We start from the raw sequence: 14,969 nt of genomic DNA, 5'->3' as shown, positions 1-14,969 counted from the left end.
ACTCTTGACTTCAAAACACAGAGGTCATTACATCAGTTTCAGCAGCTCTGCTGTAATGACCCAGTTGCTGTAATCCTGACGTTTAAAAACCTAATAAGGGAAAGAAAGAGGGGACATGGATGGGGCCTATTATACAGCAGGAAACAAAGAAAACAAGCAGCAAAAAAAACCTCCAAAGGCTTCTGAGAAATGCAGGCTAATCCCAGCAGCACACAGAGGGGTGGCATGGGAGAGAGGGACCACTCTGCAGGGCAGCTCCCTTGGGGACCAGAAAGAGAAAGCTGCCTGAAATGAGACTAGTGTCTTTGAGAAGAATTATGCCAGATTCGGAATTTCTCTGTATAATGTATGAATTGTTCTTGGTTTGAATATTCAGATTAATGAACAAAAATTCAGTTTCTGACTGTTCCTGTCTGATTCTGACCACTTTAGGTTCAAAGGGCACTGTCTGAAAAACAGGCAGCTACACAAGCTCTTTGATGTGAAAACATACACAGGTGATAAAAGCTCTACCACTGGCCTGTATGTCAGGATTTTGCCTTGTGGTGGGTTGACCCTGGCTCAACGCCAGGTGCCCACCAAAGCCATTCTATCACTTCCCCCTCCTCAGCTGGACAGGGGAGAGAAAATATAACAAAGGGCTCGGGTCAAGATAAAGACGGGAGATATCACTCACCAATTACCATCACAGGCAAAACAGACTCAGCTTGGGGAAAATTAACTCAATTTATTACCAATCAACCAGAGTAGGGTAATGAGAAATAAAACCAAATCTCAAAACACCTTCCCTCCACCCCTCCCTTCTTCCCGGGCACAACTTCACTCCCAGATTCTCTACCTACCCCCCTGCAGCGGTACAGGGGGACAGGAAATGGGGTTTACGGTCAGTTCATCACATGTTATCTCCGCCGCTTCATCCTCCTCAGGGGCAGGACTCCTCACACTCTTCCCCTGCTCCAGCGTGGGCTCCCTCCCACGGGAGACAGTCCTCCATGAACTTCTCCAACGTGGGTCCTTCCCACGGGCTGCAGCTCTTCACGAACTGCTCCAGCATGGGTCCCTTCCATGGCGTGCAGTCCCAATACATACCTCCTTCTGTAAAGAAACTTAGGAAACTAGTTTCAGCCAAACCAGAAAGATCACAAACACAGAAGGGAGAAGTCTGACAGCTTTTCCCCTCTCAGGAGAGAGGCAGCAGTCTTTCTGAAGAATCAGACCAAATTTGACATCACTGGGGCTGTCTGCCTGGTTTATCATCAGCTGAGTGGTAAAGCTTTAGGCAAGAAACACATTTTCTAAACCCATAATCTTTCTTGTACTTTGTCAATACTCGATAAAAACAATATGCAATACATGTACTGGCTGCTTTGGAGAGAAATGCAACCTGAGTGTCTACAGTAGTCAGGACCACCTCAAAACACAATGCAAGAGGTACAAAACTTGACACCTTATTACAGATCACAAAGAGAAACAAAAGGCAGCTAAGCATGATAAGGGATAAACAAGGATGATAACACATGAATTCGGACAGCTATCCGGGTAGTGACCACAATGTTGAACTTGAATGCCTCCTGAAGTCTATATTTTGCATATTTTCTAAGGCATCATATTTTCTAAGCACCTGCAGCTTCTCAGACACATTGGATGCTCAGCATCCTTAAACACATGTTCCAGTCATTCTTGCTGTATCAACCCAAAAGCCTCTAGCCAGCTGGAGAAGGAAAATAGAACAGGGAAGAAGACAAAGAACATTTTGGGAAAAAAAAAATCACAATAAAATAACTGGTAAGTCCTAAAGGTATAAACTCAGTTCTAGTGATGTTTTGCACATGCCCAAATTTTTGCAGAGTTCCCAATCTGAACAGCCAAATGATTATTCCAGTGCATACACGCTTGGGTCCTGCCACTACTGTCACTACTGGTAGACTTTGGCAACTGTAGCATATTTGCAAAGCTCTAATCCATCAGTTATTTACCACAGCAAAAAACCCACAAATCTGGTTGTTAGAGTTTGGCTGTGTTTGAAAGGCTGTGAAAACTGTCAGGTCTTCTGTTTCATAAGCAATTGCATACCTCAAGGCCTAGGAGCTCATAGATTAAGATGATTTTCTACCATGGTATAAGTGAAAAGGCTAAAAGTGAAAAGCTGTAAGTGAGAATGGCAGCAGTTTTCCAGGTACAGTTGTGCTAATTGGAATGGTAGGCGATTTTAGCAGGTTGGATAAAAACGTATGATCAGACTGAAGTTCAGGAATGCCTCAGGTGCACTTGCAAGTGCAAATGTAAACAACAAATGATTCCAAAATCCAAGTAGGTCTGTATCATTACAAGCTAACAGTTTGGAATTCATTAGTATTTTCCGCCTGGGACATATTGTAAATACCTCTAAAAAATATATATATGAGAGACTATTTTAACCAAATAAAGTGTACGCAGTTGCACATTACAGACACCTCAAAGAGCTGTTATCACCTTCAGCAAACTGCCAGTTACTTCAGCCTGTGCTGACTTCAGTTTTACAGGGGAAAAGTAAGGAGGTTTTGTCTCAAAAAATGTCAGGTTTTTGATGCTGCCTTTAGTGTGAAACCTATTTATAGCTCTCCAGGTACAAAATCAGCTTAGGTCAATATATATTTTATAGAATAAATGAAGCTCTTAGCCATTCCAGTGAAAAAGATGCTGACCCTGAATCTCTTTTCCATTTGAGCCACAGAAATGGAAGGAAGGGATGTCTTTAGTTCCCACCGGACCTCTGCAGTCTCAGGTTCTTAGGGATACATCCTGGCAGGAAAACCAGAAGCCTCTGCATTTTCCTTTGTGCCAGCAGAATAGTATCAGTGGGATCCCAATGAATCATTCCAATCACAAATTGTTCCCGAATAAAACAACTTCCATTTAAACAGGATTTATTTCAAGTTCATGTACTCCTTCCTTCTCTTTCTAAGAGCAGACTCTATTTTAAAATAAACGGCTGTTATCTCTTATTTCAAATCAGATAAAACAAACCCAAACAAACTCCCATTATACAGAAATTAAAAAATGAGATAAGAAAAACCAAATAACTGAATGGATACCAGGCTGAACAAAATGTCCCTTATCTGTTGGAGAAAACCCTGTGGCAATGAGTAAGACGCTGGAAGAAGGTAGTGCTGCACCACTACGAGCAGTCAGGTGGAAGGCACAAGCAGCACAGCAGAACTGTACAGCAAGGATCCCAGCTCCTGCACCAGGCTTATGGGAACTACTGGCAAGTTCCAATTTTGTTGGCACATTTACTACTTTATTCATTTTCATATTGAACTCAGTGAGTACAGTTAGCTCTGAGTTACTTCTGCCACGCTTACATTATAAAGTTGCAAAAGGTTGCAGAGTTCTATACCATCAATACCTAATACAGGAGCACTGCTGGGAGAAAGAAAAACTGAAGGTTTTGACAAAATATTTTAAATAATAAGTAAATCTTTTTAGGCATCAAGAGGAAGTGGAGAAGTTTTGTTTGAGGGAAAAATGAGTTAATTGGGTCCTTATGATAATGTCATCAACAGTGAAACAGTTGGTGTTTAGGCTGGCATCTTTAGGTTTCAGAGTTAACAATTTACTACAATGATCATGAAAGATTCCCCTCTTCAGTAATTATCAGCTGAGAAAGACATTTCCATGCTAGTTAACACTTGGGTTCATCTCTCTAAACTGATCAGATCTGAGAACTAAATATTTTTTTTCTTTTTTAAGATCAATCTTAGACCACAGTTCTGCAATACAATTAATTCCATTGCCACAGACCTATTATCAATGGGTACCTATATTAAGACTCTTGAAATCTTTTCACTCTCACGCAGTGAAAACAGAAGAAGGATCAAGCTGTTGCTGCAAAAAACTGGCATGCTAAAACATCTGCTGCATGTATTGAGCAACGCTCCAAATTGTCTCATAAGTCTAACATATGATCCTTGTCTTGCAGTATACTTGTTCAAGATCTAGATCATGACATAGTAGTGGCAAATAAACCATGTTACCCTTCAGTCATAAACAAAACAAATATTTTTTTTTTCTGAAACCATGCTTTTCCTGAGTGTGTTCCTCTAGAGTAAAATTATTTCTTACCTTTCATCTGATAGGTATCACCACTGAGAATTCTCCCTTATTTCAAATTGTTTTACAGTAGTCAGATGGGGCTGCTACAGCGCTAAGTAACTTCAGTATTTAAACTGAATTTTAACTTCAATATTTAAATATTAAGCAAGATGGGAGGAAAATTAATATCAATGGGACAATGATAGATGTGTCAATGGTACAATGACAGCTGAAGCTAAAGATTGTACTAGAACATGGATTTTAACATATGAAAAGAGGTTTTTCTCACTGTTAGGATGAACTACAGCAGTGTAACAGTGAATCCCTTAGTTTAAAAGTGACAGCACAGACATAATTTCAGTGAACTTTTCTGGATCCAGATAGGCTACATGCATATCCTCATGTAATGTAATTTGTTAACATAATACCAATCTTTGCTCTTATTGGCAAGGAATTAAATAAGAGAGTCGTGTAATTATTTACAACCTTCCTACTTTCTTCATGTTCCAAGGAAAGAGAATTCCTTTCTTGACTTAAAACTGGCATTCACGTTTATTTTAAAGACAACATCCCTGAAATATTTGTCCCTTATGAGATAAATCAGTCTCTCAATGAGATGATTTTTACATATTATATGTATCCAGGCCTTCTTCAAATATTCAAATGACTTCTAAATATTTACTACAACTAAACAAACATATACTAAACTAATGACAATGAAACAAATTGCACATGTGAGAAGTTAAATGAACCAGGAAAATTCTGGTTCACAGGATTTTTGCCAAGGACTTCACAAAAAGCTTATCTGCTCTATTTCCTTGAAATTCACGTCTCATAATCAAGTTTTTTTCTAGTCTCACATGGCAAAATAAAATGAACTAGGCTAGACTAGACTGATGCATAAGGTGCTATATTACAGTAATACATTTTCCATAGCTAGAAGGAACAGCTGTGGCCCTGCATGAATGTTTTGTTAGTCGTTCATTCTCACAAGATTATAAAAAATAGAACGCTCACTTCACAACCTCTGAGCAGTTGCTATATTACAAAGCGGTATCCATATGTTGACTGACAGATTGCTCTAATGTTTGTTCAGATTCTCTGTCGGTACAGGTTCCACATGGATGGATCTCCAAAGAGCAGTAAAGTATTTTGAAATAATGAATATACAAAAAATTGAAATACTTTGAAAAAAAATATTAAACGTGATTTGAGAATATGTTTGTCTGAACATTAAAAAAACTTTGCTAAAGTAAGGAATAGGATTACACCTATCTATCTGAAATCAAGAGACACCATTTAATGTATTAGCTAAGGACTGCTCTGCCTGGCAGCAACTTCACATGGGCTTTGCAATGAAAATACAGGTAATACTTTAGTAAGAATTAATACTTTTAACAGTACCCCAATTTTCTTTGTAGCACTCAATAGCTTTTAAGATTTATGTATGTGGGGACCTCCCCATCCCTGGACAAAATAGTTTATTTCTATGACATAAGATTATTACACAAAGATTATCAAATTAAAAATAAACGTACCTTTAAAAATCCAACAACAAATGAGATATGCATCACACTATAAATAGTGATAAATTCTCTTTAAAGTGTCAGGTTCTTCTTTGTTAGTAATTGTCTCTATTATGGTTTTAGGTAGTTTTCTTCCAGCTATTTATTCATACTGTATTATTAATTTTAATTCTTACAGCCTTGTTTGTAAAAACAAATGAGATATAGATTTATTTAAAAAAAACATATCAAGGAGCATCTACATAAATAAACTCATGTACAATGACATTAAGATAAATATTTGTGTTTAAAGACAATTGACTATTTTTCTACGGGAATTTGATTTCTATGGGAATTAAAGCATGCTCTTGAGAAAACTCAACTTTCTATGGAGAAAAACACAACAGCAGTATTCGGACAGGCTGCCAAAACTGTGCTATATTTAGCATGGAGCAAAAAGAACAAATCCAGCGTCCAGCACACACATGGTTTCCTTACATTTAGTCCCCACTTAACAAATATCAGATTATAGATCAATGTTTATATAGCAACTCATCTCAAAAGAGTTGCCCGGATGAAAAATCAAGTACATCACTGTGTACACATAATTTGGCTGATTTGATTTTAAAAATAATTTTTTAAACCAAAGCTTTACTTGTGGACCTCACACAACATATGCACACCCTTGGTGGCCAGAGAAACATGAATCAGTGTCAGCAGCCAGGTTTTTGGAAATGAAGTAGTATTTCTCTTGCTCACTGAAGGAGTTTTCTGCAAATACATACACTGTCATGAAAACAAATGATTTTTTGTGGACTCATCCACTACAATCCAAATGTCAGTTTACTAGGTAAATAAATATCCTGATGGAACTGGAATAGACTCTTTTTTTCTTCCCAATTCCTCATGTTCCAAACCTCTCAGTAAAGAGCAGAAAGAAAAAGGCACAAGAGACATATATAATTTACCATGTCCCTTCTTGTAAGGGTAATAACATGGTTCAAATGATGACAGTATTTTAAAATGTGGCATTTGCAGTGCATTGTGAAAACTAAAGATAGCACTGCATAGAGAAATCAGTACTTTTATAAATCCAACTGTGTTAACACAGGCTCTGATAGTCAAGCGGTGCTTTTCAACAAGGGTTTTTCATGCACACATAGACCTTTACTGACACCATTACAGCCCTGTTCTCTTCAGATTATTTCTCTCTAGCCCTGTGCTGTAACATCAATGTTTCTAGGATCTCATAGAGAAGTTTTAAGCATTTTCAGTTTTGCGGCTCATTAATGATTTTCTAGTAAAGGTATATCCTCTACATAGGATTTTTATCTAATGTAAACAGTACAGATTTTCTTAGACTGCGGACAAACTGGATGTCAAGACTACTTGAGATTGTTTAAGCAGCTTCCCATCTTTGTTTTTTCCTGCCTCTGCACTGCATCCCCATATTTTGCCACTTCCAATACTTGTGCGAGTTGAACAGAATCAAAGAAACTGAGCTGGCTGAAAAACAGGGGAGAGGGGAGATACTAGGAAAGGTTATTTTCCGGGAGGATCAATTTTGCAGTTCACCTTCCAGCTGCACAAACAACTGTGCCAGCTGGCTGCAGCGAAGGGTCAGGGGCTGGGGTGGGGAACAGGAGGTGGGCAGAGGCTGCCGGACCAAGCACTGCCGCCACCAGGGAAGCCCTGGTACCTTTTGCAGACCCCCCAGCAGTAGTCCACTTAATTTGATGGGACAATAATTTGGTGATTTTTCAGTCTTTGATAGATAACATGCTCGGTAATTACTCAGTAGGAGAACAGCGCTCAGTTCACTCTTCCCCAAGCTGCGTGGATTCCAGGAGAGGACAGGGCAGTAAAACTCTACTTCTGCTAGAAGGACAAACATTTTGAGCACAAATTGATGGCAGATTCATCCATTTAGAAAGGGCTGTTTTTACAGTCAGTCTTTAGAAAGAAGCTTACTTTAAAAAAGACCCGAATACATATCAATACTTTACTATTGGTAAATTGAATGTCACTGACATTTCTTTCCTCAACCACCTGCCAGTACAGCTTCCCTCTGCCCCGGCAAACAAAAAGGCTAAGTATTTCTAGAGTTACAGAACTTGTGACTTTTAAGAAGTCACCAACTTCATTCTGTTAACCATCTTTTGTTGTTGTTGTGCAGATCTATGTATCTACTTCTCCTAGGCTGGAACAAAGAGCCATTTCCATTTCTTTCTAGCAATTCTCCAGAAGTCTGTATAAATTCAAAAAGAATCAGTGAATTCTTAATTAGAACAACATGTATATGCTCAACATGATATATTGACATCATTAGCCTGGTAATGCTGAAAAACCTCTGAATTGTAACTTCCAATAGGCATAAAATATTTGTATTATCCCAAACAATCATTATTTCTTATTTAGCTTATAAAGGGTCATTAGTTCACAGCACCTTATTAGTCTACCTTGGGACAGTGGTCCACCTGTTTGGGACAGTGGTCTACCTGTTTCAGAACTGACCATTTTAATTATTTTAAGTGTTTGTACTATCCAAACATATTACAACCAAAATAGAAAACATAATGTGTGGTGAAAAGACATGACAGATCGAATGATGAGGCACCCTCTGCAGTCCTAAGAAACAGCAGTGCTAGTAATATGAAGAAGTTACAGCCAGTCTATGATTGAAGTGATGCATTATGAGATACAATCTAAGACAGCAATTTTCTTTCAGCAAATGGATTTATTGACATAATTGATTATAACCATGTACAGCATCTATGCATCTCCCATTGGAAGAATATCCAGTGATAGAGCTAATGTTAGTGTGATACACAGCTTTACTCAATAATCCCCACTGCATTTCTAACAACAAACAGTGGTGTATTCCACAGTCAATCGTAAGTGGCCAAAAGCACCCAGGTGTCCGAAAGAACAGAAATTTAAGATTCTTAACAAAAAATAAAACCTGATCCTGCATTCCTTCAGTTTTAATTCCATTCATCATTGTCTATAAGAGTTACGAATTTTAATCTATACACTGACAATCAAGTTTGGCCCCTGATAATCATGAAGACTACTGCCTGTCAAAATGAAATCCCAAAGGACTCTTTGCTACTGACTCAAAAATCAAGACTTTGATTTTTTTTCTACATTTAAAAGGCAAAGATTAAGGCAAACGACCTCTACAGTCTCTCCTTTTCTCCCATTTGAATTTAGAGATTGAACAAAATTCCCTCAGAACATGAAGTCTTTTCTCTCCATTCAATCACTGAACTCCAATTGAAGGTACCAGTTACTATGGTGTCTTTTGCAAACACTTGTTCATCTGAAGGAAGGAAAAAAAAAGGGAAAAAAAAAAAAGAAAAAAACCCCAAAGCGCTTACTTGCAATTATGATAATAAACAACTTGTAGTCATGAACACCTCAGGTCAGCACTGAATGCATGATATCGAGACGAATGTCTCCATAGTCCACTAACACTTCCTTTAAGCCATTCAGTTCCACAAGAGTTCATCTGAGGTTGCACATTAAATTCAAAGCAGCAGAAGTAGTATCAATGGTCTCAACAATTTACCAAACTCCATCTAAAACATTTGCATTTAAAGTGTAACCCCAGTTTGGACCTTTTTAATTAGCTCATTTCCAGACCACACAGAGAGAATTATTAATGTAAACTAACCCACCATATTTCATAGTAGCAGAACCACATTCTGTAAATATTTAGGAAAGTAAAAGTCTGAGAAAGTAGAGAGCAACTGATCATAAAATGATTAGCATTGCTCTAACACCAAAAGCAAAATTCAAATTAAAAAAAAAAAACAAACAAAACCAACTCAAACATCATATACTACTGCAAAAGGGTTTAACTTTAGCATTACTCACTCAGCTACACAAAACACAGAATCTAGATTAATATACCAAAACGTTTTATTTCACAGTGAGGTACATAAAGCTTCTAACTTTAGTAGGCTAAGGCTAAGAGAGAATTGCCTGTTAGGATAAAGACTGTTTCACATTCCTGAAATATTCTCACCTATTATTGTTTCTGAAGAAAGGCACCAATATTATTTATCCATCAACAGTTCACCTCTGCATCCACCCATTTAGAAATGAAGATGGATTATGTGAGGGTCAGTGACCTACTGACCATCACGGACACAGACAACTACAGCACACGTTAATGTGTACAAGTACCAAGCAGTATTTATTCCAAACCAATTTAAAAATAGCTCATTTGTAAACATATTACAAAACTCTGTTAGTTTTTTCCTAGTGGTGTCAGCAATATATTCCTGTAAAACTAACCAGCTGCACTGTTTCCCGTTTACAAAAAAGTATGGAAACACACTCACGCATGTTAAATTGCCTCACATTCAGTTTGACTTAAAACGGCACAGCCTTCAAACTGTCCAGCGTAAAACATACATTTCCAGCCCTCTAGACGACTCGCAGGTTGCACCCATTTCAACAGTAACACTAAGAGACAACCCTCAGTCCGAATTTTTGACGAGGAAGGGCTGGTGCCTTGGAAAGGTCTGTTCAAAGCGTCCTCGCATGGGGCCAGGCCACTCACTCAAACTGTTGTTCCCCGCTGCAGTCGGAGAAAACCACCTGCAAGATACCACGCTTAAATTCACGGCTCTGAGTTCGCGTAAGGGAGGCACCAGCTGCTGTTCGCAGTAGCTCCCGCCGTTTTGCTCTCCTCATGGCAAGGAACGGTTCCCACCACAGTCGGGGCTTTCGCTGGGGTTAGCGACGATTTCTGAGAAAACAGTGACCTCCTCGCAAAGGTGACCGAGCAAGCCCGTCTCACAGATGGCATCGGCCCCGGCCTGCAGTAAAGGGCGGCTGAAGGCAGCCACTGCGCCACAGCTCTCCGCCGGGGCCCGCGCCAGCCCCTCACAGACCAACGGCCGCCTCCCCTCGCCGCGCTGACTACAGCTCCCAGCGGGCCTCGCCGCAGGGCGGTGCCCGCCTCCCCCGCGGGGCCTGCCGGGAGCTGTAGTTTGGCGGGCTCAGTCGGCGAACCGCTGCAGCAGGTGGTCGTCGCCGTGGCGGCCGCCGCCGCTGTCCATGAAGCGCTCGCAGGGGAACTCGATGAGGTCGGCCTCGCTGAGGGCGCAGGCGGCGCCGCGGGGCGGCCGGTGGGACTGGAAGCCCGAGAAGTCGGCGGACACGCCGGTGCCCATGGAGCGGAGGGGCCGGCGGGTGGAGTAGAGCTGGCGGACATGGACGGGGGCCGCCTTCCGCCGCCGCCGCCCCAGCACCTTCTTCCGCAGCAGGCGGGACGCCCAGGCGGCCAGCGCCGCAAAGAGCAGCAGGGCGTTCACCGCCAGCAGCACCAGGACGAGGAGCTGCTGGTCGGGGCCGCGGGGCCCGCCCGCCGCAGCGCCACCCTCGGGCAGGGTGACCAGCCCGGCGCAGTGGTCCCGCGGCGCCACCGGGCACACGCGGCCGCCGAGGACGCCCTCGACGCAGACGAGGTAGGGGGTGTCCGGGCGGAGCTCCCGCAGGGTGGCGGCCGGCTCCCCGTGCTCCGGCAGGTAGACAAAGCGCTGGAACTTGACGGCGGCCCCGAAGCGGTCGAAGAGGAGGCGGAACCGCGCCGGCCCTAGCAGGCGCGGGCTGCGGTGCGGCCGCACGGCCCAGCGCACCGTCACCGAGCTGGAGCCCACCGCCTCTACCGACAGGTTGCAGAGGAACAGCTTGTTGAAGTCGCACGGGTCGGACACCAGCGGCGGGACCCCGGCGGCCGGCGCCGAGCGGGGCTTGCCGGCCCGCCGGGGCCACGCCGCGCTGGGCGGCGCCGGCCCGGAGGCCGCCGGGCGGGCGGGCAGCGGCGGCGTGGGGCTGGGGGCCGCCGCGCCCTCGGGCGCCCCCAGCAGGCGGGCGGTGGAGGCGGACGGCGGCGGCGGCCCCGGCGGCCCGCGGGGCAGCCCAGCGCCGCCGCCGCCGCCGCTGCTGTTGCTGCCGAGCCCCTCGGCGGCCGGCGGCGGCCGGCGCTGCTCTTCGGCCGCCGGCGGGGGGGACGCGGAGGGCGGAGAGGCACCGTCGTGGCAGGCGCCGCCGTCTTGCGGCGGCGGCAGCTGGGCGTCCTGCAGGTAGTCGAGGTACTTGCCGGCCAGGGTGGGTGGCAGGCGGCACTGCACGAAGACGGTGAGCAGGCGGCCCTGGGAGTGCCAGGCCCCCAGCCAGTGCTTGAGGCCGCGGAGACGGCAGTCGCAGCTCCAGGCGTTCCCCTCCAGCTCCAGGCGGTAGAGGGCCGGACTGGAGGCAAAGAGCTCACCGGGGAGGGTGGCCAGCGCGTTGTCTCGCAGGCTGAGCTCCTGCAAGCGGCTGAGGTGGCCGAAGGTGGCAGGGTGCAGGGCGGTCAGCGCATTGCGGCTCAGATCCAGCGCCTCCAGGCTGCTCAGAGGCTCCAGCAGGGCAGCGGGCAGGTGGCTTAGCAGGTTTCCCTCCAGGCGCAGCTCCTTCAGCGAACCCAGCCCCGTGAAGGCATCCGGGGCCAGGTGAGCCAGGCGGTTGCCACTGAGCGAGAGCTTCGCCAAGCTGGGCAGGTGCTGGAAGAGCCCCCCCGTCAGCTGCTGCAGGCTGTTACTGGCCAGCAGCAGGGTGTGGAGGGAGCGCAGCGGCCCAAAGGTGTCCGGGTGGCGAAGGGAACTCTGCTGGTTCCCTGAGAGGTCGAGGAAGCGCAGCTTAGCCAGGCCGGTGAAGGCACCGCGGCTCAGCCAGCGGATGCGGTTGGACTCCAGGTGCAGGTAGAGTAAGTTCGGCAGCCCTGAGAAAGTGGAGTCGCCCAGCGAGCCCAGCTCGTTGCCGTCCAGGCGCAGCTTAACAAGGCTGCCGAGGCCAGAGAAGGAGGCGGCGCTGAGGCGGCCGATCTCGTTGGCGTTCACGTAGAGGATGCGCAGCTTGGCCAGGGCGCTGAGGGTGCCGGGGGCCAGCGCCGGCAGCAGGTTGTTGCCCAGGTAGAGCTCCTCCAGCCGACCCAGGCGCTCAAAGGCCTTGGGATGCAGGGAGCGGATCCGGTTGTACTGCAGGTCCAGGCGCTGGAGCCCTGCCAGGCGGTGGAAGTCGAAGGCGGAGATGTTGGCAATGAAGTTGCCCCCGAGGCTGTAGGTGAGGATATCCTGGGGCTCGGCAGCCTTGGGCACCGAGCGCAGGCCCCGGTTGGTGCAGAGGAGGTGCTGGTGCTGCTGGCAGTCGCATGGCTCGGGGCAGATGGGCTCGGCCGCGGGCAGCAGCATGAGGAAGAGGGGGATGGAGCCCCAGAGCACCCGCGGCAGCACCATCAGGCGGACCCGGCGCGGCGCCCCCATCCCGGGACGAGCCGTGGGCTGCTTCCCCCGCCGGCTTTGTGTCTCTCCGGCATCCCCCCCCGCTCCTCCGCGGCTGCTGATCGGCCCCCTCCTCAGCTGCGCGCCGGGCCGAGCTCCGCGCCGGGCAGGCGGGCGCGGCGGCGGCTGCGGGTCGCGGTGCCCAGCACCATGGGCTCGCCCGAGCCGGCCGGGAGGGCTGCAGGCTGCTGCCGCCGCCGCCCGGGCTCTGCCGCCCCTCGCGGCCCGCAGACCAGACCGCAGGTTCGGCGGTCGCGGGGCCGGTGCTGCCGCTGCCGCGGGGGACGGGCGGGGATGCGGGCGGGCTGCGGAGCGGCGCGGCTGCCCGCTGCTCCGCCGGCTCTCCCAGGGGCGGAGGGGGCGGGCGGGGCGGGGAGCGGGGCGGGGGTGGGGAGCGGCAGGCGGAGCGGGTTGCCGGAGAAAGACGAGCTCCGAAACTTGCCGAGAAAACTCAGCGGAAATTCGTACTTCCCACACTGTGCCCTGGGGGACCGGAGGATCGGATGGAGCGGGGGAGAGGGAGGACGGCGCGGCGGGGGGGCGGGGGGAAGGAAGCCCGCGACCGGTCCTGGCTCGGCTCAGCCCCGGCAGCGAGCAGGGGCGCAAAGTGGGAAAGTAGGAATTGGAACCGGCTGTGGCTGCCTCCCAGCCACATGGGCTGCAGATAGAGCTGCGCATCGGGGAGGGGGGAAGGGAACAGAAATAAACTAGTTGTCGTCTGCCCCCCCTTCTTTTTTTTTTTTTTGCTTGTGTTTAGAAACCTGCCAAAAGCAATACTTACGGTTTGCCACAGATTAAGGACTGTGTTTTGTTTTAAGCAAACGGCAATCGGAGGACCAAGCCACCTATAGTACATCAAAGAATGAATTTTCATTCTTTCTCCGCACTATCCTGCCTGGTAGGTTCCTGACAAAGCTGCCAGTGAAGATGCAGTTGAACATAGCTCTGGCTCTACGAGGTGCTCGTCAGGGTGATTAAGATGCTCTTTAAAATAAATCCCATTTTGAAGAACCTACTCTCTCAGCAGCACACAACTTCAGACTGAAAGGAGCGTGTTGGAAAGCATACTGAAAACAAAATAGACTGTGTACCCATCCATTCAATGACTTGCCTTTCTTTCCTGTTAGCAGTTTTTGTTTTCCTAAAATATTGCCAGTGGGGTAAATAAGTGTCTAAGGGCAGGAAGAAAGGCCTAGATATGAAGGCTACATGGGGCTGTCAAGGATGACGAGAGAAGGAAGATAATGCCCAAAATATCATGTTGCAAATTTAATAAATACATTGGAAAGTGTGTCATTAGGTGAAATTGTATCCAACTGAATACACTTTGCATACACTTCTGGACTAAAGCAGTGTACAAGCCATGCCATGTCCCTTTCTCTTACCAGAAGGCAGAATTTAGATAGCTTTCAAGGAAGCTTTGTTTTTAGTGGCAATGTCAACATGAGCAGATAGTATGGTATGGTAGTTTGTGCCAAGTCCCTGTTGTCTGCTTTCATGGAGAGGTGTTACTTTGAGGTAACTCTGATTTGGTTCTGCTTTTTAGCAGTTGGAGATAATGAAGTGTGCTCTAAACCTGCTCTAGAGCATGAAGCACAGTGTTGTGCATGGAGGTGATCAGCAGATTTGCCTCAGGAGCACACTGGCAGTCTGAAGAAACCTTGAAGAGAAGGGATAAAGCTTGGCTCGATCAAAGGAACATCACTATGAGCATCTTAATTCTTAGCTCTTGTAGTTAGCTGAGGCTGGGTCTTATGAAGAAGAATCTTTTTGTAGTGGTAACTGCATTGTGCTGGTGCGAGAAGTCGTATTTGGGGCAGGAGGATGATATTTTAGATAATCTGGATGAATTTTGAAAATATCTTCTAAAATCAAGTGAACAGCTCTGAATTATGACTTGCTTATTGGGAAAACCTGGTGTGAACAATAATGTGCAGGAATATGGTTACGGCAAGGTGAGCTGGTTAAAGGGGATCATGAAATTTAAAGCCAGAGATTTTTTTTTGCTGAGAAATGGCAGTTGCGTAGGCAGTCTTGATAAGCTAGAAGAGTACCT

The 14,969-nt window shown here is 46.4% G+C and overlaps 1 protein-coding gene across 1 annotated transcript; it reads right to left on the bottom strand.

Moving 5' to 3' along the window:
* Positions 1 to 8,296: 8,296 nt before the first annotated feature.
* TRIL (TLR4 interactor with leucine rich repeats) lies at positions 8,297 to 13,086 on the bottom strand. The gene has a single exon (XM_052799275.1). It carries the CDS (start codon positions 12,893 to 12,895, stop codon positions 10,592 to 10,594), a length of 2,304 nt encoding a protein of 767 aa, XP_052655235.1. The 5' UTR covers positions 12,896 to 13,086; the 3' UTR covers positions 8,297 to 10,591.
* Between the last annotated feature and the right edge of the window lie 1,883 nt (positions 13,087 to 14,969).

The sequence above is a fragment of the Harpia harpyja genome, chromosome 1 (assembly GCF_026419915.1).
Source record: "Harpia harpyja isolate bHarHar1 chromosome 1, bHarHar1 primary haplotype, whole genome shotgun sequence".
Classification (NCBI taxonomy): Eukaryota; Metazoa; Chordata; class Aves; order Accipitriformes; family Accipitridae; genus Harpia; species Harpia harpyja.
Note: the sequence above shows the minus strand (reverse complement) of the source record. Positions and strands in the feature narration are given on the sequence as shown.